Below are 25549 nucleotides of genomic sequence, written 5' to 3' on the forward strand. Positions count from 1 at the left end.
TATGATCTGTTTGTAAGGCAAACAAAATGATGCCATGGTTGTCTGAGCTAACCACTGTTCAACTACTCATAGCACCCAAATGTAGGATATTGCTTTACAGTGCCATGATTCCAAAACAAAAACAAAAACAGGTAAAATTACAGCACTGCACCTGCAAGAGGAGATGGTACTTTAAGACCCGTTGCATGGGAACCACCAGCAGATCCCTCAGAGTGAATTTGCCATAGTTGGCTCTTTTAGAACACTCCTGTGTAAAAAAACAACAACAACAATAACAACAATAGAATTTGAAGAAATGAATACCAAGTAGAATGTTTTCAGTGAGTAGCCCTGTACTGTATTTATCTTTATATCATGCAATTCTTTAGGTATACACTTGGAGGCACTGCCTGGCTGTTTAATAGAGACACTGCTAAACAGCTCACTGGAAATCAAATTTACTGAATTGGCTGAGCCCTGCGATTGGCTGGTGACTAGTTCAGGGTGTACTCCGCCTCTCGCCTGATGTCAGCTGAGATAGGCGTCAGCACACCCGCAACCCTAGTGAGGATAAGCGGTTCAGAAAATTGATGGATGGATGGATGAATTCGCTGAGAATAACCTTTTTACCTCGAGCTTCATGCGTACATCCTCTCTGTCTTTACATATACTGTCTAGCGTGGCAATGGCTGTCTCCACATCGCTGCAGTATTTCCCATAGATTAGCAACCTAAAATAGACAACAAAATGTAAAAATATAGATACAAAAAAGCATACATTTCAGTAGTTACAGTTTATTGTGAATACACTCCTACTTTCAGAGGATTATGAGTATTTCTGGGTTGGAAATTATATGGTGTACCTTTCTTTGAAAGCAATAAAGATCTGGTGAAGATTTTCGGCACTCTTGTGTTGGACTGAGTCTTGAATTTCCTGCAGTAAACATTTGTGAACTTTCACCAGGTCCTGAAACACACGCAAAAACAACCGCACCTTTAAATTTAAGCAACAAACCACACACGGTACAGTTAAACCTTTGTTCTCATTATATAATAATAACATACTGGTAAGATACAGTCGCGGGAAATTTCCCTTAACCACATAGTTTACTTTGCTCCAGTTCATGATCTGTGTTGAATATATTATACATATTCCAGAAACAAAAAAAAATGTAGTTCCCTCTCCTTTTTTTGACATGAGGGAATGTTTGGGATAGAGCAAATTATTGTTGAAAATTTTGTATCAGATTTAACTTTCCAAAAATGCAAAGACATGCAATACTCGTATTTAACATTAACATTGCAGGGCGTATTCAAAGAAATGTATTGAAATGTATTTTGTTGTGTGTAGAGACACAATATTTGCATGAAATTAAGTATGAGGAAGTAATATTCAGTAAAGTAAGCAAGAGGACCACTTTACGGGGACTAAAAAAAAAAAAAAAAAAAAGATGACTTACCGGTATATTCACAAACACTTTCTCTATCTCGTCCGTGGATAAAAACACAGTGAGAGGTGTCATAAAGTTCTGTTGTAGAGAAAGAAAGAAAAGGCATGAGAATAAATCTGGTCATGCTAGAATAAGAGTGGGCAAGTCATTGCGAGAGGCCATTATAACATTGCAAAGTCGCTGCCGTCAGCGAAAACAAGGAGCACTGTCTGGGTCATGACAATAATCTCATTTTCAGAGTTTGCAATTTAATGATTTCCTCTCGGAAAAAGCTTCCACTGCCTAGTCACCTCTCCACCTCAAAGCAGCGGGCAAGTCCGTGCTAAATTACACCATCCACTTCACATTGAAAGTCATCCACTGCCGCACTCCAGTGGGAAATCAAGAAGGGTCTTTTTCCATACTTTGAACATCAACAGGGGAGAGAAGACATGTAGCACTGAATGGCTTGGAAGAGACGCAGCCTCCCACCATCCTGCTGGAGAGCACCTCAACATTTTTCTCACAGAAAAATGTTCACTTGGCTCATTACTGGCTACTGACTTGGAAAAAAAAATGCCTTCCACAGATATGACAGATAATGCTCAGTTTGGTTTAACAATTATAATTATAATTGTGGTTGGAGTTTGCCATAGTGTACACTCACATTGAGAAGTGTTTCTAATATTTTGTTGCTTTCATAAATGATAGCAATAACAGAAAGTGGCCTCAGTACCACAACCCCAATAAAGATGTCAATGAAAACCGTATGATACTATTTTTTGTTGAGTTTCTGATAAAGCTCTTGAATAGGATTTAATTAAATTAAATCCATAAATTAAATTTAATACCCTGTCAATATTTTTTAAAAGCAAGCCGAGTTGAGTTATTATATATAGTTTTATAAATAGTTATACTATTTTAAGCGGCAGCCTGTCCTTTTTTACAAGGATTTTGAGAGTTTTTCTGGACAGTGGAGACTAATGGCCAATACAATCAAATTTAAATAAGAATGATCATTTAATCCGAAGGTAGCGTCAATCCTGAACGAGAATTATTTCACCGAATCATGCATGTAAATAAGAGCACACAAACACTAACAGAGAGCTTTGAACTACATACAGGCATGGAAAAAAATATTTTGAAAGAAATCTCATTAAATTATGTTTAATACATTTTACTGGTCTTAATTTTTGCAATGAAGTAATGTTACAAATTACATTAGTGTCACTTCATGTGTACCTTTTCTATAGAATCCAGGGTGTCGGAAAATTTCTCCTCTGTCTGCTTAATTTCTGTTAAACAGCAACTCCTGATGTCAATCTCTGCCTGTTTCTGGAACACCTATACACACACACACACACACAAATGCACACAATACAAACATAACTAAGAATCCTTTAGTTAGGTTTAGAGTCACTTATGTAGGTTGGATCGTTTGCCTTACAAACAGTACATGGAAAGTATAATTTAAGACAACTCTTGTCGTAATATTGTGCATATTAGTTTCAGTAGTGGTCCAGTACAGACCTGACAAGACACCATACAAGATTTAGTTTTCCATAAGAACATGTACAAACAAACTAAAAGCTCTAATTTTCCCTTAAAGAACATTATAAATGTTTTAGTTGTTTATGCTAAACGTGGATTACAAATTGCAAAAAGCTTAAATATACTGATCATAACATTTGTATTATTTAAATTATAAAGTGTACTGTACAATTGTAATTCATCGGAATCCTAATCAACTCCTTCATACATACTTCAATCACATTTTCTAGTGTTCCATCCAAGTACATTGAAAGTATGAAAGTATTTCCACATATGTGTATGATGTAGCTGTTGACTCATGTGATGAAATGTGATGGAGCTATGTGAGAAGAAGACTGACCGGGGGAGCGAGAGCTTCCGTTTTCATCAGGTCCTCATAGATTTCACCGCCCTCTTCATCATCATACACACAGTCATACAGATCCTCCTCATCTTCCACCCCGTTCTCGCTGTAGCACACATGACAAAACACATGTACTTATATCATGCGGCTGCTTGGTTTTACAGTGAACTTCTGGAGATTCAAGTTGGTTTTGTGTACAGTATTCTCTTTGTACTCTTCTAAATACATTATTGTAAAACCGAACATTTCGTGTGCACATTTAAGAAATAAAAGGGTAATGTCTTGTGTTTTTTACACGTCAAAACACTGCACTCCTTCAGTAGAATCTTAATCAAGTAGCCTTTCAGCCACCATTAGACTAGTATACTGTCGTAGTAGTATACAGTTTTTACCTTTCCTTAAATAGGGGGTTTGCACTTAAAAACACACACACACACAAGTTCAATCAGTATAACCTGACATGGGTGAAATGATCAGTGGAAAATAATCAGCCCTCTCTGGGCCCATTTTGTACTTCTTATTTGATTTTTAAGAAACCATCTCGCCCGAGGAAGAACAACGGCACATTCATAGCGGACACCCTTCGCGCTGACCTGTTACCTTGGGCTTCAGGAACTTTGCTGACACTATGGAGGAATAGCCACCTCGGGAAAATAAAAAAATGCCCATCCCTCGTTTGCCAGCAATTGGGCAAATGACTAGCAATCAGATCAGAGTGAAGGGACGTCAGGGAGCTGAGAGGATTCAGAAGTGACGCAGCTTTAGCAACAGTTCTGCTCGATAGTTACGTTTATCACCTGATTTTGATTGTTAATCACCGCCATTGACGGCTGTTGAATTCAAATATCCATGTTAACATGGAGGCCTGGCAGTGGATGAGTTAATTGATCGGACATTCCAGAAAATAACACTTCAAACTGATTACGTATAGTGCTATAGTAACACTCCATTATGAATAAGCCATGCCACCAACGTCAGCTTGTTCACGGTGCCAATGAGTATTGTTGGCACTTATTAAATCTGGATATGCATTCTCTGTGACTATTAATCACAACTATGCACTTTCATAATCACACATCATCATGAATGTCCATGTTTGAGATTTGTGTTCATGCACCTTAGTGAGGGGTGTGGCTTAGGTCAAAGTCGCTGAGGGAAGGGATTAGACAAGTGAGGCTATATTCAAATGTTGCTAGCAGTTTTAATACTGAAAACTCCTTTAAGATGAATCTGTACTTCTACTTAAGTGCAGAGTATGAGTACTTTTTCCACCTCTGTCAATGAACCTCGAGTAAAGTACAGTATTTCACTGATTGCTCTAAAAGGGGTTTAGAATTCACAGATACAGTATCAATGGCATGCGCCTAAAGAGAATGAAAAATAAAAATGTCTCTTCTCTTGGTGTACATGCTTCTGATCCGTATTAATGATTCCCATTTAACATCATCAAACACTGACCCGAGAATTACAGAGTCAAGAGCTGAACTCTGCTCAGTGTAATGATGGCCGCCACATCCACCTCCCACGTGTCCACAGCTGGCCCTTGTCAGGCGCCTATTCCATCCCAAATGTCAACACTCACTCGTGGGCTCCCTTCAGAGCCTGAAGCTGTCAGCACTAACGTAGAGCAGAGCTCTGTGGTAGTGGGAGGCCTCCCAAAAGCACTTTAACGATAACATTGTCCATCTTCACTGATTTCAGTTACAACAGTTACTGTATATCACCCCTTCAAATGTTTTTCAATATCAACCCCAAATGTGTTCAACATAACTGCTTGATTGTAAAAAACAAACAAAAAAAGATGCATGGACAAAAATACACTTTGTTAAACTAATAGTGGTAAAATTGTGTTGCCTGATGAAATGTAAGTATGCACAAAATGTGTTAAATACAAATAAATAAACTGTATACAAATATTGCCAACAGCTGCTCCAGTTCCCCTAAAATGTTTATCTTAAGAACCTTCAAAATCCATATTAGTCAATGCTATCCAAATCTCTTCCTTTGCTGCCTTGCACTTAGATAGAGGGCTTTGCAATGAATTGCGCCAGGAGCCTTGTTTGCTATGAAGACGGATTATATAATATTGACTCGGGTCTTTGTTCACTTTCCAAAATGAGTGAAAAGCAGCATTTGTTGTTTTAATAAAAGTTAGTTACAAAAACCCTGACAAACAAACACAACAAAAGAGCGGACCACATACAAGCCTCACGCGTCAGGTAAACTATTAAGTCGATTAGCCTTCCACTTTTAAACAGGGCTTGAGGCTCTCAATCAACATGCAAATGTGTCCTGTTTTAAAATGCATAGATTCTTGTGTGAGTGGGAAGGCTGAGTTGAATGAATACAAGCTGAAAGAGCAGACGGCCTTTACATGCCTTGTGGTGGGAGAAAGCGGGGTGAGGTGGCGCTGACAGCCCTGGAGGAGGTGGCCGCCTTCCAGGCAACACCCATGCAACAAATGTTCCTCAAACATACAACAGCATGGAGTTGTAGGAGGGAGACTAAATTGCCCAAAACCAAAAACCTTGATAATTGATTGCACCAATAAGTCATGTTTCTCTAAAAAAATTAACCAAAATGTGCTGTCCGGGAACCAATGTCTCATCAAAATGGATCCTGAAACTGCAACAGCAGAGAAAACGTAGTCAAAAGAAACAAAATTATTATTGTCTGTAGGACACATACTCTATTAGGTCCTCAAGGTGGTTGTAGATATCCTCATCTTCAACACTTTCTTCAGTTGGAAAAGACCTTTAAAACAAAGTATACACTTTTCAGTCAATGTTGTAACACTATATAAAATCTAGCCTAAAAACAAACACGTCACATCGTCATGTTTTGTGCTAACTGAAACATACCTGATTCCAGTTTGTTGTGCAGTCGTTGTGTGAGAAAGCTTCGAAAGTGTGTCCATAACCTGCAATGAAAATAAAGGTACACGTTTACCAGGATTATTCAGAGCATCCTAAAAATTATAATACGATAATAATGTCACAACACTGGTTAATGCATTATCAATATACAGGTATATCAATCTCCAGGTACCAAGCAATTATGCCCCCTATAGGCGATGACTGGCCCAAGAATGACATATCAGCCACGTGTGTGTTTTGTACTTACATCCTCCCGGGCAGAAACACCTCTAAAAAACCATCAATTATAACCAATTCGCATTTGGACTGATTTGGTGTTGTTGTTGTTGTTGTATTTTTTATTATTATCATGCAAATCTGTTGAGAAGTAATGTTTCTGCTAAAGCAAGTTGTGTTGTCCCCCCCCCCCCCCCCCCCAGTTACTTTTAAAAGGTGGCACACAACAGTATTAATAAATATAGGCTCTCAGCATTCCCAGTTAAAAGAAAAAAAGAAAAAATAGTTCTGTATTGTAGTTTATGGGAATGCGAGGGTAGTAATTCTCACAATTGACACTAGAGGACAGCCTTTTCAAACTCTTCAACACAACAGCATGTTGTTAGTATGACATACTTCCCATGAGGTTTCAGCCATTAATTAACAAACCCATTTGTACTTTATAATTATTAACAAAAACAAAAAAAGGACAACTGAGAAATAAGCAGTGTAACACAAAAACATGACTCACTAAGCTCGTTATGAAGTTGCTGAGTGAGGCTAGGTGACTGTTATGAGTCATCACCCATATTTTCTGGTAGTTCTTTTTGTTAGAATGTGGCAAAGGAGCCACAGACATGGTTGGTCATCACTGACACGACACAGAGAGACATGGCGAGTAGATACATTTGCCCTGAGGTGTAAGCTGTAACAGATCAGTATTGATCACACAACTGGCTTTTCCCTGTCCTCCACCGGTAACTAGTAGTACAGAAAGGAAAGACGGGCACATAGTTGGTTTCACCGACCGGCGTGAGCCACCAAATGAGGTACAATAGGTACCTAAAGTGAAAATTGTAATACTAGGTTTAGAGACAATCAGGACGGTTTGCATTGAGCATTTTGTGTACTGCATTATTGTGGTTGTAGTTCAAGTTTTTTTCCATTCAGATTGAAGTGGTGATCAGTATAACAATGTGTAAATAATAACTATTTTAGAGACAATGATAATCTAAACATACAGTATTGGGAAATGATACATACAAATAATATGATAACATAATTTTCCTCACTGCAGTAATTCACCCTCGGAAGTTATTTTAGCTTAGTTTTTTTTATTTTGTCCGATAGTGAAAACGGGCCAATTGGCTGGTACAACAAGATCCAATGTGTGCCGAACAGAACTCTGGAGGCGCTCAAGTGGGATGAGTGGCATCGCACCGTTCCCTTCAGCTTCTCTGACTACGTGAGTCACACATATTTGCAACACAAGTGACCATCTGCACGCGGCCAAATACACTTTCTGAAGACTCACATGGATGTCATTACACAACTCACTATTTAAAAAAAAAAGTTAAAAAAAACATGTCAAACAGAATGTCCACAAAGGCAAATTAAGGGTTGAAAGTCCAATTGGCAGTGAATTGATTTGTGGAGCAAAAATAGCGTGAGTAAATAGCGGAACAAAAATAAAGATAATTGCTGCTTTTAGTGCATGGCACGAGGATGCCTAAGACTTAACAATAGAATGTCACAGGGAGTCTTTAAAGCTGCATATAAATTATCAGCCCAAATCATTAACCTTAATTTGGGTGCTTTAATTACTTTGAATTCAATCTCAGGCAATTACCTGAGTATATTACCTTCGTAATGTTTTGGACCTTTTAATTAGAGAACATTATTATATAGTATTATCATTATATTATTCTTCGCTTATTGGCTGGGAGAAATGATGAGGATCTTTTGAGATACTGTATGTGAGGTCCATCAGTTCATAATAGAGTTAAATACATACTGAGGAGAAAAGAGGAAAAGTCACACTTTTGGGGTCCACATAAGCAGCATAAGCAGGTCAGGTTCTCAGGGTTTTCTATATAAAATTTGGAAGCAGGCACCTCTGTCAAATTTCCGGCCGCCTCCGCCCCGAGAAGGTCTGACATCATAAAAACCATTATCTGACCACGGTCATTTTTAACTGCACTTGTGGTATTATGCCAATCACCTGGAGCAGCGTTTTATAAGAAACAGTTGGAAATTGCTCCTAAAACCATCAAAGAAGAGCCACGAATAATCGACAAGAGAAGAAGTCGAAGAATAGAAGAAAAGCCGCAAATGATGGATTGTCTTTCCAACTGCGAATGCGCATCAGACAGTTTTGTGGATTTAAATATAATGTAAATATTGTTTCCTTGGTAACCAAGTACTGTATATATGATTACGCAGTTTTAAAAAAAAGTATTCTAAACATGTTTTTGGCTTTTTGCAATGTCTGGTAAAATAAGTGAGTATTTTCTAAGATGAGGTGATGCCGAACAGAGTAGGAACTGGTTAATAGAGGGCGCTAGGGCGCAGCCCCAACAGGCATGGTGGTCATTACATTACTTTCCCTGAAGACAGAAATTGAAATATTTCAAAATACATGTATATATCTAATTTTAGATAGGCAGAATAGATAGAAAAGAATATAGTTAATGACGAGTAAAGTTGTTTGGCTCGAGTGTTGTCTGATTAGCGATGTGTTTTCTTGTCCGGGGCGCACAAACCTTTATCCACTGTCTCTTGTTAAAAGTTTGACACGTATGCTACCTCCTCTTTAATGTGACAAAACCGCAATGTTCTGCCTCTGGGTGTTTAATGTAACTGAAATGTGTTCAATTGCCATTTAACAGGACCACGTTTAACATAAAGCACTTTTGTTATTGTTTATTATTTAATCTAATATTGAACAGTGTTTCCACATTTTCATTTTGTATTTTAGTACAATATGACATTAAATAACAATAAAATACATGTAAATACTTCATACAAAAGGTGATTGAGTTGTGGTGTGCAGCATAGGCACGAGTGCAAAAGGTCAGAACACTACCACATCTGCCTCAATTTGGGCCAGGAAAACCACTGGGTTCTGCTGCCATGTTGGAGGACTGGCCTTCATTGGCTCCCTAATAAAGCTGTCATGTCTGATCTAATGATTCAACACCAGTGTAATTAAAGTTGGCTGACAAGTGTGTCTGCTCTGATAAAAGGGAGGTGAGAGCGCAGCGGCAGCATGTCTTTGAACACATCATTGTGACTTAACGTCAGTATCTGTTGGGTTAATGAATTGGAAAAAAAAAAAACATTTGATGTTGATAGAGGGAGCAAAATAATTGGTGCTACACTTCTAGCCTATTGTTCCAGTTTCTGATTTTCTCTACTTATTTCATTCTTTATTTTTAGATTATCAGCTAAAAATAGTGCAGTCATTTAGGTAATCAATTTGGAACACCTACATGGTTTGCATTCAAAGCCTATGCAGGACATCAACTGAAAAAAAGACAAGCATGAGAATGACAATTTGTGGAGTTCAGACCTCCACCAAATAATACATGAACTAGATCAGCATCAATTTGTGCACTTTTGTAGATATCCGGATCCCAAAGATGCGGAATTTTGCTAAAAACATTAATGTATTGATCACTGAGAAAGTAGGTAAAATGTTTAAAATTGTCCTATTGTATCACTTGTTTCTTCATCCCAGAAGAACTAATTTAAGTTATTTTTGCAAAATCCTCCCATACAAACAAATGGCAATGAAAATGCATGCTTGTTTCCTTTAAGGTTCTGGAAAAGAAAGATGTTTGCTGGAAAACTTTTTTTTTTTCAACAGAGTAAATCATTTTAAGTTGGCCACATTATATGAATATAATGATATCAGTTAATGATCTAAATTATTTAACATGAAAGCCACAGAAAGTACAGGAATGCTTCTTACAACAGGCCCCATGCCTAAAACATGTTACAGTAATCCACTCACAGCTGAGACGTCATTGCGGATGACATCCAAATGCCCCATCACTGGGGATCAAATTTCATGTATCCATGACACAAAATATCACAACTTATTAATCTTTAGGCTTACACTTTAAAAAGATGCATAAACAAAGGAAGTTTCATACATCAACAGTGTAGCTGGATGATGATCAACTGATTTTGTGATAACCAGGAGCCAAACACTGAGGGACATATTCAAGCGCAGTAAACGAGCAGGTGTGAAAGCCCATTCATCAAGTGCACTTTGCTCCAGCTCTTGGTTCTCATTCTTATGTGATAGACTGCTATGTTGTCTATCTTTCAGTGTAAGCTAGTGGATCATTTTTTGAAGTGTTTATCTTAGTGCAGCAATGCACTTAATGCAAAAAAATTATAATATCATATATATACAGTGGAACCTCAATAAAACGGACCCCGAATTAACGGATATTGAATAAAACAGATCGTCGGGACTGAACAAAGTCCAAAAATAGTTTCCATTTGTCACTTAAACTGCCGTTGACAAAGTCTGTTTGTTCCAGAATTTGTCGCTGTCGTTTACTGGTGTTGTGGGACTGATTTATTTCCAGGTCACAGATATACAAAAACAAAACAAAAATGATCCAATTCAAAAAGACGTGTCTGCCTACATGGCGACCATGTTGAATGTAGGTTATTGATGTGGCGGCCATGTGATGATGGTTATATTTATTGTCTATTGTGCCGTAGAGCGTGCGCAAAAAGAGAGAGATAGAGAGAAAGAGAGAGAGAGAGAGCGAGAGAGAGAGCGGCATGGCGGCATTGTTAACTTAGGAATACAAAACACAAGTCTCTGGAGTCTGGAACATGTTATTTTTCGTACAGTAAAATTTTTTTGTCAAGCTGTTCGCCTTTGGGAATGGATTTGGAACTAGGAAGCACACAAACTCCTTGCATCTTATGAAAGTGACTCGCCTACGATTAGTACCGTACGTCAAGAATATCACCATGACCAAGCACACCGATGTGGTAAGTTTGGATAAAATGTGAAACTTTCAGACATTTTCAAGCTTTTTGGATATTTGATTTACAATAACTTTGTACTGTATTCGACGCTTTAGGCCACACACACAAAAAAAAACTGCAAAACAATATGTTTGTACTGTACAGTAATATGGGTGCAAATGGCCTAAAAAAAAAAAAAAAAAAGTGCATCAATGTAATGGAAGACGTGATCAAATGGATATTAGATTTCTTGAGTCTGAATGTGAGAAACAAACACCAGGACTTGGCTTTTGAAACCCATTGCGGTTTTAATGACGCCTTAATGACTGTCATAAATTTAATCCCTCTGTCTGTGTCCTTGCCCAGAAAATCTTACTCTGTGTTGTATTTGCAGGCCATGTTTGAACAGAGTCAAATGTAAGGCAGAAAACAAAGTCAGTACAATTAAGTAAAAACACAAACACATCAAACAGTTTGCTGCTGAAAGAGCAAATTGAATATTGAACACTGGCTACTGTCCAAAAATGATACTTCTAAAAATTATCATATAAAATTTTGCATCATAATTCAATATTATATTAACAATATCATTGTGGCTCAACTTTGGAGTGGTGTAGACCTACATTGCTTTGTTTATTTTATTCTGACCTCCTCATGGAACTCAGTCAGGTAATCAGAATACAATCAGAATGCAATGTGATTTGTAAATGTGATGAAATGATGCTATACAATGCTATACAATTGCAAGTAAGTACAACACAGTGTATGCAGTGCCACAAGTGTACCTAATCAGGTGGCCGGTGTGTGTACCGAAGCTCTTTATTCTTTCACACACATAATTCTGCATGTATGCACAGCGAACATACTATAACAATGCATCCTGTTTTATTTGTTTTTTTGTTTTGTTTGTTTGACTGATTGTTTTACATACACATCTGTCTCACAGATTCAGCAGAGTGCAATATTCAGTCCACACAGTGAGGAGCCGGATAAACTCAGAGACAGAAGCGAGCTGATGTTTGGCAATCAAAGCCACGGTTCATTAACACCCGTAATACATAATTAGCGGGTCTGGGTATACAGATGTAGAGCTGGTTGGAATGCGGCACACGTCTCCCCTCAGTCCTTGTTGCCAGTGGAATTTCCTTTACAAAGCTAAAGAAATATGAATCCAAAAAGCCGCTGGCCTGTAAATAGTGCAAGCTTGATGATCAATAAAACAGCTTAGATTCTTACTTATTAAAAATGGACCATAAGCTTAGCAAGGCTGGACTACAAGGCATGATTTGATGAAGAAGCGCATACTTTTTTAGGTCCTTTTCGATGCCATTGCAAAGATTTATCGAGATCAGTAGTACAAGACACATGCTCAAATAAACTTGTCTGATAATAATGGGTGAGGATGTTCCAGAAAATGGCCCAATAGTGTCCATTGCTGCAAGTTTATCTAGTTTTGTCATTCTATACTAATGACTCAACAACTGGCACAGCTGCTAACATGTCTCATGTTCAGAAATGAATTTTCCAGAACAAAATATTGGAACAGATCCGTCCCAGTGCAAGTTGAAGACCCTCCAAGTCCTCGTCTAACTTCAGTCGCACACTTATACAGCTCAGTCATGTGATCTGCTGCAAGTCAAATAAACAACTGCAGCTTTAAGTCTGAATATGATACGATGACTCGCTCTGCCTCCTACTCGCTTCATCTCAGCAGAATGAGGTCAAAATCTACAATTCCTACCCAGGTGAATGGCATCGCTCCTGACAGATTCTAGGCCCTCAGGACACATGTACTGTACACATGCAATTGTGCACATGTACACAGAAAACACATACACCAGTGTTTTCTACCACTCTACCTGAATCAGATCCTTAAAATTGTTCTTGCTCTCCCAGAGCATTTATACAATCATACCAAATTATTATATCACATATGGGGACCACACATTTGCACTGTTTTCACACTTAGAGACACACACATGCACACTGATTGGGATATGCTGACATTCCCACACAGATTGAGACCTTGATGCACAAGCACGCCTGAGCTGCCAAATCTACACCTTGCTGACAGCTGGAGAGAGGGAACTAACAACTGTCAACATAAACGAGCATTCCTATAAACGTGTTACACTGATGGGAAAGCATGTATATGAGATACATTGTCTGATTCATACTGATTCAGCCATTGTTTACTAACCTACAGCAGGAATGGTTGTGAATCAAGCAGAATGCACAGATGATACTGTATGGGTCTTCTGCGAGCGACCAAAGTGTTCTGCTGAAATGTTTTGACAGCCTGATTTGGGGAAAGAGTATTGATCCATTTTTCCTGTGTTCTGGTTTAATATTTCTCTTTTACACATTAAAATTAAAATTTTACTCAGGCTGGATTTACATTGCAAACCCAATTGTGATGTAAAAATGATATCAGAAATGACAACATTGTGGAGCAACACCACAGTCGTAGGAAATAAAGAAACTTTAGGATCCAGTCAAGGCGTAACTCACCATACAAGACTGATTTGATTTGATTTACCGTGGGTGTATCATTTGTATAGATGTGAATATTTGTTTTTCCTTCTATGCACTGAGGTTTTTTGTTATTTTACAGTAAATCCATTTTTTTTTAATGAGGTTGATTGAATGCAGCAAGGTCCTGATCAAACACCAACATCACTCATTTCTTCTAGTCTTGTCCTGCCCTCATTAGGCCATGTTTTTGTGAGCAAATGGGCTTCAAATGGGCACTGTATTTAATTGAAAAATTTATAAATATGTTTTGCTTCAGCACTTTGATTACATGTCATTGGCATTTTGGAATCTGAAATGTCATTAAACAGTGAAAGACACATTGCTATTGTCAGGCTTGCCTTCAATTTCATATATAGCCATGGACTGTATTTAAAAGAGAGTTTTTTGTCTGGGAGGATGAGCAGCTACTGAATATGATGCACTTAGTGTTTGTTTGTTGTTGTTGTTTTTTTTAACCAAGTGACTGTCAACTACTGGTCTGGTATGCGTATTACAGCATTTTCTGTAGCTTTTGCACATTATGTTGACAATGCTGTCTCTACATGAAACTCGGTGGTGGTCCTGTAAACACACCATTAAATGAATTAACACGTTTTGTGACTGAATCAGCATTCATAATAAACTACAAGGCTTATTTTTTCCAACATTTGGAAGGGCACTACTAGTTAGGATTAAAAAACAAACAAACAAACAAACAAACAAAAAAAACATCATTGGTTCACTCCACATGTCATCCAACTTAACAGTGGAAAGCCTTTTCAAAACATATCTGTAGAACACTCCATCAGAAGGGAGTTTTTCAAACCACCTTGTCTTAGAGACTAAGGGGACTCAGAGGAGAGGTCTACGATGTGACAAAACAATGCAGCACTGCTGGCTTTGTTCATTACATTCACATTTGTGTCTTGAAGTGTAAATTGGTTCATGATTAGAGGACTGCATTAAGGACTGAAAAGAAAGTAAAGTTTACAAATTTTCTCTCTCAAAACCTGCTTAAAGTTAGTTGCATATAGCGCAACTTTACCCATATGTCCAAATGCGACACTCAGCTTTCTCCGTGTAAGTGTGTCTTCATGACTGACACAGCAGGATGAAATCCTCAGAGAAGAGGAAAAATGTGGAGGATATACTGGCAGCCTCATGTCACTGTTTGCAAAACAAACATCCCATTTGCACAGTGATTATTTCGTTTTGCTCCAAATGAGACTGCAAAGAGCTCAACTTTATCCATCCATCCATCCATTTTCTGAGCCGCTTCTCCTCACTAGGGTCGCGGGCGTGCTGGAGGCTATCCCAACTGCCATCGGGCAGGAGGCGGGGTACACCCTGAACTGGTTGCCAGCCAATCGCAGGGCACATACAAACAAACAACCATTTGCACTAACAGTCACACCTACGGGCAATTTAGAGTTGTCGATTAACCTACCATGCGTGTTTTTGGGATGTGGGAGGAAACCGGGGTGCCCGGAGAAAACCCACACAGCCACAGGGAGAACATGCAAACTCCACACAGGCGGTGCCGGGGATTGAACCCCGGTCCTCAGAACTGTGAGGCAGACGCTCTAACCAGTCGTACACCGTGCCGCCCGGAATAGAGTATGTTGAGATATTGTTAGTTGCCACAGTAATGAGGTGGGATATTTTCTGAAGATTACTGTAGGGAAGGATGATGCTATTCCCCCATACTTTGAATGACAGTACCTACTCTACCTCTGGGAAGCAACAGAGGGGGAAAAACATCAACTACCCTAGTAAGCTTTGAGGGTCTGGAAAATGAATCAATCGCATACAATGCACAGCTTCTGAAATCTTTATGTTCCAGAAAAACATCTCTGATAGCTTGAAATATCATAAACACCCCTATAAAAATCCTATTCACTGTTAGGAATAGCGCCTTATCAAAGATTCAAAGGAGTGTTTTCAGAAATGTGTGGGAAAACAGAGATTCCATTTTAGTGACTATAAAACCTCTCGCACTTTGTCTTTTAGACTGAGTCCGAAAATTCCCCCGGAAAAGTTGTTTATTCCATAGGGCCATTTTTTCCAAATTTAGAGAGTAAGCATAAAGGGTACCTCATATAATCATCGGCAGGGAAGAAGCCTCCATTTTACTCAGTCTAAGGTAGAAAAAACATGACCCAAAAGGTGAAACATTAAGATCATAGGTAAGGGATGACGGATTGCTGGGTTATCGTATCAGCACGAATATCAATCAATACCACAATCCTTTATCCTTCTGATCACTCACACATTCTAAACTGGATTTTCCACTGTATGATAAGTCTGCATAGTTGATTATTATTAGGTTCAATATTTAAAAATATGCTAAACAGCAGCAGACACTAAACAGTCACGGACAAGGAGTTAGACTTTAGGACACCTTAAATGGAAAAATGTGTACATAAATAAAATGAAATAAGTATTTTACACGTCACCATTTTTCTCATTAAATATATTTCAAAAGGTGCTATTGACACGAAAGCTTCACCAGATGTTGGGAAGAACCCAAGTAATCTATACATACCAAGAAAGTCGAACAAATAAGATCAGAAATTATGTTGTGTATAAAAATGTAAAATGACACAGGGAAAAAGTAGTGAACATGCCAACTGGTATTTATTTATTTATTTGTACTAAAGCCTTTGTTTGCATTGACAGCTTCAAGATGCCTCCTGTATGGATAAAATAGTCGCATGCATTGCTCTGCTGTGAATCTGGCCCATTCCTCCACACAAGCAGTCTTATGCCCCAAGTTGATGATTTGGTTTTTCAACATTTTTTTGCCTAAATTTTGTCCCAGCTTTCGTACATCCGCATAGTTTAAGTACAGTTGAAAATGGTCCAATTAAAAGTATCTATTTGCCCACATCACTGCGAACTTTCTTATTTGAAAATGCTTGCTATTTATCAACATTTTTAAAAGTGAAAACAATGTATTTAAAATTTTGGTCCAGAACAACATGAAATAAACACACATGATTTGCTTACATGGGCCATATGAAATGATATGGCAGGCCGCATCTAGCTGCCGGGCATTTAGTTTGACACTTGTCCCATAGTCTATCCCTGTAGTTTCTGCTAGCTCAGCACTGAAGAGTGAAGATGGGGGAAAAGCTGTCAGAAAGTAGGACAGTGAGGTGAGGGAGACTAGTTTGTAGACTTACAGTTCATGCTTTATAGTCTTTGATCCTGTCCACGGTGGCTCAGCTTCACATGCACACCGGCTGGCCCAGACCCAGCGGTGGCCTATAAATATCTGCCATGTATCCTTCACAGCAACCAGTGTGAGTGAAAAATATTGCCTTCTCATCAAGGTGCCAGAAATCAATTTGTCCTTCATCTGGTTCTATGTGCACTGTACTTTCAAAATGCAATTTCACATTTGAAATCCATATTAAAGTGTCTAATTTATTACAAAAAAGTAAAACAGACACATAAAACTACATTTGCACTACATTCAAGATTCAGATGTCGTTTTACTGTGAAAAGATCAAAATATCTATTCAATAATAAAAATCATTTTTTATTGGATCTTCTCTCGTCACTGCAGCTTTAATGTTCTGAACTCAGTATGAGGCCTCCTTTGAACTAGTATTGTATGTACAGCCAAACATACTCACTTTCAGGTCAAGATGGAATGATGGATAGATGGATGAGGTCTGTTCAACCAGTTAACCATTTAGCGTGAACATTAGTGTCATAATTGGTTGTCATCCAAAGTTAAATCGTAGAGCATTATATAGTCGTACAAACTAGAAACCCACCAAAATTATAAGGAACAACATGCCTAAAACCATATGATGAGTCAGCATTGCGCAAGTTTAACTTCTTCCTATTCCTTTTCGGACTGACAGTAAATGGTGTTTCACTATGGGATATTTATATTGTAGATTTTTGTTTTCTTTTCTGTATTTGTATTGCACGTTCGAAATAAAACTTCAAAGACCTCAGTTTGAGCACAAAAAGATTAACTCTGTGCCTGTGTTTAGCTTTTCTTTAAATGTTTATGACTTGCTTGCAACACTTACTCCAAATGAACGACCAGCCTTAACAAAAGGTGTTACGTTCTCAAAATTTTGAGTGTTTAAGTTTATCAATATAGTAATAGTAGTAGTAGTATTAACAGTGTGTCACTTAAATTGCCTGAACTGTTAACAAATGGTTTAAGAGCGATAATTTTGAACCAGGAATAGAGTTTCTCTTTTGCCATTATTTTCTATGGGACTTTTTTTCTAACCCTACACAAATCAAGCGTCAATCATCGTCTCAGAATGGATTGTGTTCAACACTAGAAATTCCACTGGATGTGACTTTAGGATAAGTATACAGATTTCTTTGATCAGTAGACATTCTACAGTATAATGCAACACTTTGGTATGTGAGAAATATATTCAGCTGACATTTTAATGAGCACACTACAACCACCAGGGTGAAATAACTTTTCTGCTTGTATTGTCTTAGCAGCAAAAGAAAAAAAAAAAAAGATTTTGTCAACCACCCCCGCAGGGCCCTCATTCATGCCATCAGGTGGTAGTTGTCGCAGCTCAGACATTCATTGCGCTCACACAGGGATCAAACACGGGTCCGCAATCTTCAAAGACATTTCCCTCTTACACCCTGAAACAATCACAGACAATTCGGCGCTGCAGCTGGTGGGCGAAGAGGCAGAGAGCTCATTGGCCCTCAGCTTTGTCTGAACGCGCGTGTGTGTGTGTGTGCGTGCGTGCGTAGTGGTTGCACATTTGTGCGTGCATTCACGCTTGAAGAAGGCCAACAGAAGTGTGACTCAAGTAGATGCAAGCGCCATGGAGTCAGAAACCAGGAGCCCATGAATTATCCAAAGACTTTTGAGCACAGCGACTTTAAAGCTTCCATCAAATTGTTCAGATTTCAATGCAAAATTTATAACCCTTGTATGTGGGAAGTAAAGTGCACACAGAAAATTAAAAGTACTACAACTCCAGTAAACAAGCAGACCTCTGTAATTTAGGATTTAAATAGTTTAGGGATAAACCAATTTTGCATGATGACACCAAGGAGAGTATTTAAATTAGTCAGTGTTAGGTTAGGAGGCGCTGACACAGTTGTGGGATTTTCTTACAGAGCAGCAATTTAGTCAACCCATTTTTGTTTTTTTGTTTTATTTTATTGTAACTTTCAATTGCCAAGAGCCCCGCGACCCTTGTGAGGAGAAGCGGCTCAGAAAATGGATGGATGGAATTGCCAAGAGCCTTATGTGAAATGGGACACAGGAGAGAAGAAAATCCGTATTCGTTGAATGACATTTTACAGAGAGAGAAAAAAGGCCAGAGCAGCATGAAAATTACCTACAAGAAATGCTATAGAAATGCAACAGAGCAACAATCCAGAGTTACACTGACAATAAATCACTTTTCCGACTTAAACCTGTCATCATGGGAATGTTTCCCCATTGTGAGCAAGACAAGTGTGCTATTTGCCATATCCTGAATGGCCAACATAAGCCATGGAGGAAAATGTGTTAATGTAAAAAGTAGACCACACAGTAGCTAAGGCAAAAGCTGCAAAGATTCCCCCGAAGTATCCATTAACACAGATGACATATGATATCTGGTCACACAAATTGTCTGGATAGAGAACAGCTGAAGGGCAACGGGGAGAGGAAGGAGAAAGGAAGGGGGAGTTCGTCGGGGACGTAGAGCTGCTTGAGTGGATTTCCATCGTTAAACATATCACTGTTACCTGAGGGGAAAACAACTAATCAATGGACCTCCATCCCCTGCTTCCTTTCCATTTTTGTTTTCCCCTCCCATGTCTTTTTATCCACCAACCCTCACCCGAAAAGAACACTCAGTATGTTCACCCTCTTCAAAATGCTTGCGAGCCAGTTGCTGTAGAGAAGATTTCATTCAGGCTGACATAAGGGTGTCATTACGCTTTGTTAAATGTTAACCTCTTTAAAGACATGAGTTTTGCACTCTTGTGCCGCTCTAGTTAAACTCTCTGCAAATACAGAACCTGAATAAAATGATGATACAACACTCGTGCCTAATAAACTGGATCCATATATAATCAAGAGTAGTACTCGGTAGAGCACAGACTAAGATTAAACTTAACAAACCTGACAAAAGGGATTTGTTTCTATATGCAACAACGTAAGATGACAAGACCATCCCATTTTTGGGGGATCTGAGAGCTTCACTATTACAGCCCCCACCCTCTGGAACTCTCTCCCACCACACGTCAGTGCTTTTGACTCACCACAATCACTCAAAAAACAGTTAACTCTTTCAATTAGCATTTAACCTTCATTAACCCATCAACCCTTTCACCTGTTTATTTTTGTCTATTTATGTTTCTCTGTTTTTGAGTTGAGCTGATGAATTATTATGATTACTTTTTGGGTACTGATTATTGTAAAAGGCTACCAGTCTGATGCACATAGCTGAAATAACAAATGTGCTCCAATTACCTTCAATTTAATGTTCTCATTAATAATTAACAATACTCATCTACTGTATATGTGAAGGCACTTATCATGTTAATGAGTTCTCACAATACTTATCAGCAATGATATAACAAGGTAGGAAACTGTCATGATCCATGTTTTTGTTGACTTTGTATTGATTAGATTGTTTTGGTTTTATGTCAGGTCATGTTTTTCCGTGTCCCTTGTCAATGTTCATTCCTTAGTATCTTGCTCGTGAGGTTTTCATTTCCACCTATTCTCATTAACCCTGTTCCTTGTGTCTACCAAACAGCTCCCTCCAACCACTCGTGTCTTGTCCAGGTGTGCCTCGTTGTCTCATCAATTTGCTTGTATTTAGCTCCCTGTTTTCCTTTCAGTCTGCGTGGGATTATTGTCATCACACGTTTAGAGTCCTATCATGTCAGTTTCCCTGTTGTTTTGTAGTGGGGACTGTTTAGTTTGCCCATGTTTGTTTGTTAATTTGAATCTTTTTTTTTTAACTTTGTACATTTTTTTTTAAATTAGTCCACAGACCTCGTTTGCCTTTTTGTTAATGAAATTCCTTTTTTTTTTTTTAGATTCCCGCACTACCGCCTGCCTCCCTGCTTCCCTGTGCTTGGGTCCACGACCTCTTGCCTGCAACACCACGAATAGCTCAGTATTGACAAAAGCATAAAAATCAAAAGACAACAATTTATTTCAAATACATTTCTGCAAGTGTTTACATTTCAATGTAATTACTTCTACAACATTCCTTAGGAAATCACAATGTCCCATCACTGGTGAGCTATTTTTAGAACTGGCCAACAGGTTTCTCACATGTGTCTTGTGTGCCCTGCCTTATTTCGTTCCTACTGAAAGCTTAATAGAGACTTTACAACCATATTTGTGAAGTGATGAGATAATAAATGACACAAGCAGAGATTATCCATGTCCAATGCCTACTCACAGGAAACACTCAGTTGGATTTGTACAATACAAGATGCAGCATGGGTCCCACACACAAAGTGTCACATACTGTAATATCCTTCTTCCGGTCAGTTTATGACATATTTTCCGAGTACTTATTACCTTGTCCATCATGTGACACTTAGCATGGAAATATTTGGTCAGCATTTTGAATCCATTTTAAAACAAGCTGTGACCAACGAGATGTGTTGAGTCAGAAATGAGTGAGATCACTCTGGATTGTCATTCGGGTTACAAAGCAAGGGAATTCGGAAGCGTCCTTAAATACTTTGTACCATTAAAAAAGATCCTTTGTCACTCTCGCTGCTGGGTGCTAAATATCAGAGTTAATGTTTGCCCATTGAAGCGAAGAATCTCCTTTCCCTGAGGAACGCCAAAGTCTGAAACCCTCCATGTGTCTTCAAGACAGATGTTTTTACCAGATGTTTTTGCACCAAGGAAAAACAACCACATACAGATTTGATGCAGATGACTGTGTTTTCCAGCACTGCAGTGTTTTGCAGCTTTCAATGAGTGTAGCCACCGTCCAGCAGCTTTTAGCTCCAGTCTTGTCATGTTTTCTCAGATCTCTCAACCCCATACGGGATTGCTCTTTTGCTAATGGGTTCTATCCCAGATTTTAAAGGCAAAGAAGGTCAGAAGAATCTTAACTATACCAAAGTGAATTTCTTATGTGAGTCCACCACTATACGAACGCTACAATGAACAGACACTTGATATTTTATTCATAGGGAGCAAGGGAGCTATTTTTAAAACCAAAAAATGCAGGTGAGTGGCAGCTTAGCCATTCCCGCTGCTCCTTGCTCCATTAGCTTCTGCAGAGCCAGCCAAGTGAGCATTACAGTTGCCGGCTTGCTGTCTAATTTCAGAGATGTAAAATTTACTCAGGGCAATGTAGGAGTCACTCAACAGAGTCATCAAAAGTGTTCTGCCTGAGCCAACTGGAATCCCGGGAGGAAAAGTGAAATTAGACCTAAAAAAAAAAATGTACATTTGAATCACATACAATGTGTCACAAGAACGGATGTAAAAGAGAGAACCTTATGAATCTTTTCCTTGCATTATCTGCAGTCTTGAGGCATTCTTTGAAAGCATAGGTTCTTCAATACCATTACGGATGGACATAATAATGGATTAATCAATTATTTGAAGAAGAATCGAGAATCTGGTCGATTGTGTTTAGTTCAATGTTGATTAATCATGTACAGTCCATTATTGTCTGCACACAGCAGAGGAGTTGCTCATTTAGGCTCCACTAATTTGTGGTAAAGCAACATGATGTTAGTTTGGCTTACTGGAAGTTGAGCTACATGGAAATACCTCTGGGGAGCACTACACTCTTCACATTGGCATCAAAACAGGAGTTCATAATATGCAGATAGACTGTCTTATGACAGAAATATGTATTTTTATATCATAGTAAAAAAGAACAATATTTCTCCAAAGTTTTCTATTATACAACACTTGTCCTATTTAAGTATTTCACTAGTAATTATTAGTTCTTCACACTATTTACTGCTCTCAGGATAAGCGGTATAGAAAATGGACCGATGGATACACAGTGTATATTCTCAACCAAAATTATTCATCGTCTACAATAGTTCGCTGTAAAAACATGTTATATTTGTCCATAATTTCAAAGCGGTTTGCGTTTGACGTTGCGTAGATTCTATGAGAATTGTAAGATTCATTAATAAAGTTTTAAGCTCTCATAGCCCTGAATGTGTGGTTTCCACTCGTTACAGTGCATAACTATTGCTATTAAATTTTCAAGAGATCTGTCTACTTAAGGTCTGAGAATGGTAACACTAGCGGCATCAGTGTGATTTATTCACTTCCCAAAATGTTGAACCATTTCTTTCGAAAAAAAGATGGATGGTTGTGAAACCCTTGTGTTATTTTTATTTTTATTTTTTTCGTGCTGTTCGGCTGTTAGGTCAAACCGAATGAAGGCTCTGTCTCCCTTTTATGCCGGAACAGTTTTACTGTGTCACAGTGGAGTTTTTAAGCTGCCACTGTGGTTTCTTATTATTATTATGGATATTTATTGAGTATCAGAGTCGAACAGTCAAACATAACAGGGTTTCTAGAGGGGGGGTGAGAAAAGATGACAACAAAAGACAACGCACTAACTGTAAAAAAGACGAGAAAGGTAAATCCTTATAGCTCTAGAACAATACCTATGACTCCATATATGTACAGTTGTGCTCATAAGTTTACATACCCTGGTACAATTAGTGAAATGATGTTTTTTTTTTTAAATATGACTAATGACTGAACAACAACCATCATTAATTTATATATGGTATTCTGCCAAATTCTGCCTGGGTAATCAAACATATGAGCACAACTGTGTGTTTTCTAATTTCCTAAATTAAAGTAGTGCTGTGAATTTCAAAATAAGAGCAACTAAATAAAAAAAAGGATTACATGTTCAAATAAAGTGCTTAACTTCAGAATAACTCTTTGAAAAAAAACTAACAAAATACAGATAATCATGTTTTGATCATATGGGTAGAATCTAGGAGAACCAACATGATGCATTGAAATGAAGGTAAAAAGCACCATCTTTCAGCCCGTCTGCTGCACAACTGAATTATTATGTTTTTAACTATCTATTACAATCATAATAATCCCTTAAGGGGAAATTCAATTTACACTCTGCTGTATATTCATGTTGTAAACCACATTAAGAACCAGATTACAAATATGCAGGCAGGCAAGGGGAGATTCGGAGTTAAAGAGGTGCTCACCACATGAGCTCGGGGGGTGTGGTAAGTGCCCTGTTCAAGGGTACCTTGACAGTAGCAAGCAACCAGACGAGCATCTCTCACACAACTAGTTGCCATTTTATCCACAGTCGGTCTCAAACCCATGACCCTCCAGCTCCAAACGCCAAGTCCTTACAGATGAGCTACTGAAGGTCATCATTCATTCACTAAATATTACTCCTGTAATCCATCCATCCATTTTCTGAGCCACTTATCCTCATAAGGGTCGCGGGCGTGCTGGCGCCTATCTCAGCTGACTTCAGGCGAGAGGCGGGGTACACTCTTAAATGGTCGCCAGCCAATCACATGGCACCTACAGACAATAATTCACAGTCATATTCACACCTATGGAGAATTTGGAGTCTTCAATTAACCTATCATGCATGTTTTTGGAATGTGGGAGGAAACCAGAGTACCAGAGAAAACCCACGCAGGGATGTTCCCGGAACACCTCACCAGGCAAGCTTCTGGGAGGCATCCTAACCAGATGCCCGTGTTAAATTAAAGTGTCTGACAGCTTCATTTCGAGAAGATGATGTAATCTTGTTGAATCATACAATCATAATTTATGACAAATGGGAACCCCAGGTGACAGAGTTTGGGAAACAATCTGTGCCTCATTTGAAAATATCAAACTTGAATGGGTGATATATTATTCAGCATTCTTTACATTCATGCATTTTTCACAAAACTGACCTGAACTCAATACTGATTTCATAAAAATATTTAATGAGCTTGTATATATACTGTATCTGTGTCTTGTTTAACACCCTGACCCCCACGTACTAATTCTCAAAAAGAAAAATTGAAACACTTCATAACATGTGGCAGTATCCAGGCCCAGCGAATTCTAATTTAACCTCCTGGGGACATCTTGTCAAAGAAAGGCAGAGGCACTTACAGCTTTCCAAGCAAAGAGTCAGCAACCTTATCAAAAGGAATGAACCCTTGTCCAGACATTTTAACCCCCCTAAAGAAAGCATGCTGAGACATTTTTCCCCTAATGAGGGGAAGTGATTAAAATGCCGTGTGATGCTGCTGCTTACTTCAGCTTTAGCTTAAGAGAGTTGCAATAGGCAGATTGTTCAGGACAGGTTTTCAGTTAAAAGAGAAGAAAGTTAAAAATAAAGCATATTCAGTGGAAAGTTAGCTTAGAAGAACCAAAACTGCAAGCCTAACTCTATACAGTGCAAGAATAGTCACCAAAGCCTGACGAAAAATCTATTTTGGGGTTTTTATTCGGGCAAAAAAAAAAAAAAAGAATTTGACATACAGTGCACACTTTCCATGTGTAAAAAAAAAAAAACAGGCAGCACAGTAGTGCATGTGGTAAATGAATCTGCCTCACAGTCAAAGGTGTGAACGTGAACGCTTGTGTGTCTATATTAGCTGCCGACCAGCTCAGGCTGTACCCCACCTCTAGCCCAAAATCAACTGCGATAGGGTCCTGCTCACCCATGACCCTGAACAGGATTAGCAGTAGAAAATGAATGGATGGGATGTTTCACCTGCTAAAATGTCACTATGGACATGTTTGGCTGAGCTAAACATCCTAGCTTCATTCTGAGCATACGGACACAGGATTATTAGTACTCTTCTCAGAAGAAAAAAAAATCCATTAATTAATTAATTTCAAATATTTCAAATAAAACTTGTGCAAGTGTTGCCTAGCAGACC

General features: G+C 38.5%; 1 protein-coding gene across 2 annotated transcripts in view; it reads right to left on the bottom strand.

Annotated features, from left to right (window-relative positions):
• Positions 1-25549, bottom strand: part of LOC133396360 (guanine nucleotide exchange factor VAV3) — a 70485-nt gene that overhangs the window by 30372 nt on the left and 14564 nt on the right. For both annotated transcript variants that reach the window (XM_061666142.1, XM_061666143.1), the window contains 8 exons: positions 6164-6222; positions 5991-6056; positions 3300-3408; positions 2651-2752; positions 1439-1507; positions 842-945; positions 610-709; positions 152-247 (listed from right to left, as the gene is read on the bottom strand). In XM_061666142.1, coding sequence (XP_061522126.1) covers positions 152-247; positions 610-709; positions 842-945; positions 1439-1507; positions 2651-2752; positions 3300-3408; positions 5991-6056; positions 6164-6222 — 705 coding nt within the window. The remainder of the gene's footprint in view (positions 1-151; positions 248-609; positions 710-841; positions 946-1438; positions 1508-2650; positions 2753-3299; positions 3409-5990; positions 6057-6163; positions 6223-25549) is intronic.

This window comes from Phycodurus eques, chromosome 21 (genome assembly GCF_024500275.1).
Source record: "Phycodurus eques isolate BA_2022a chromosome 21, UOR_Pequ_1.1, whole genome shotgun sequence".
In the NCBI taxonomy this organism is placed as follows: Eukaryota; Metazoa; Chordata; class Actinopteri; order Syngnathiformes; family Syngnathidae; genus Phycodurus; species Phycodurus eques.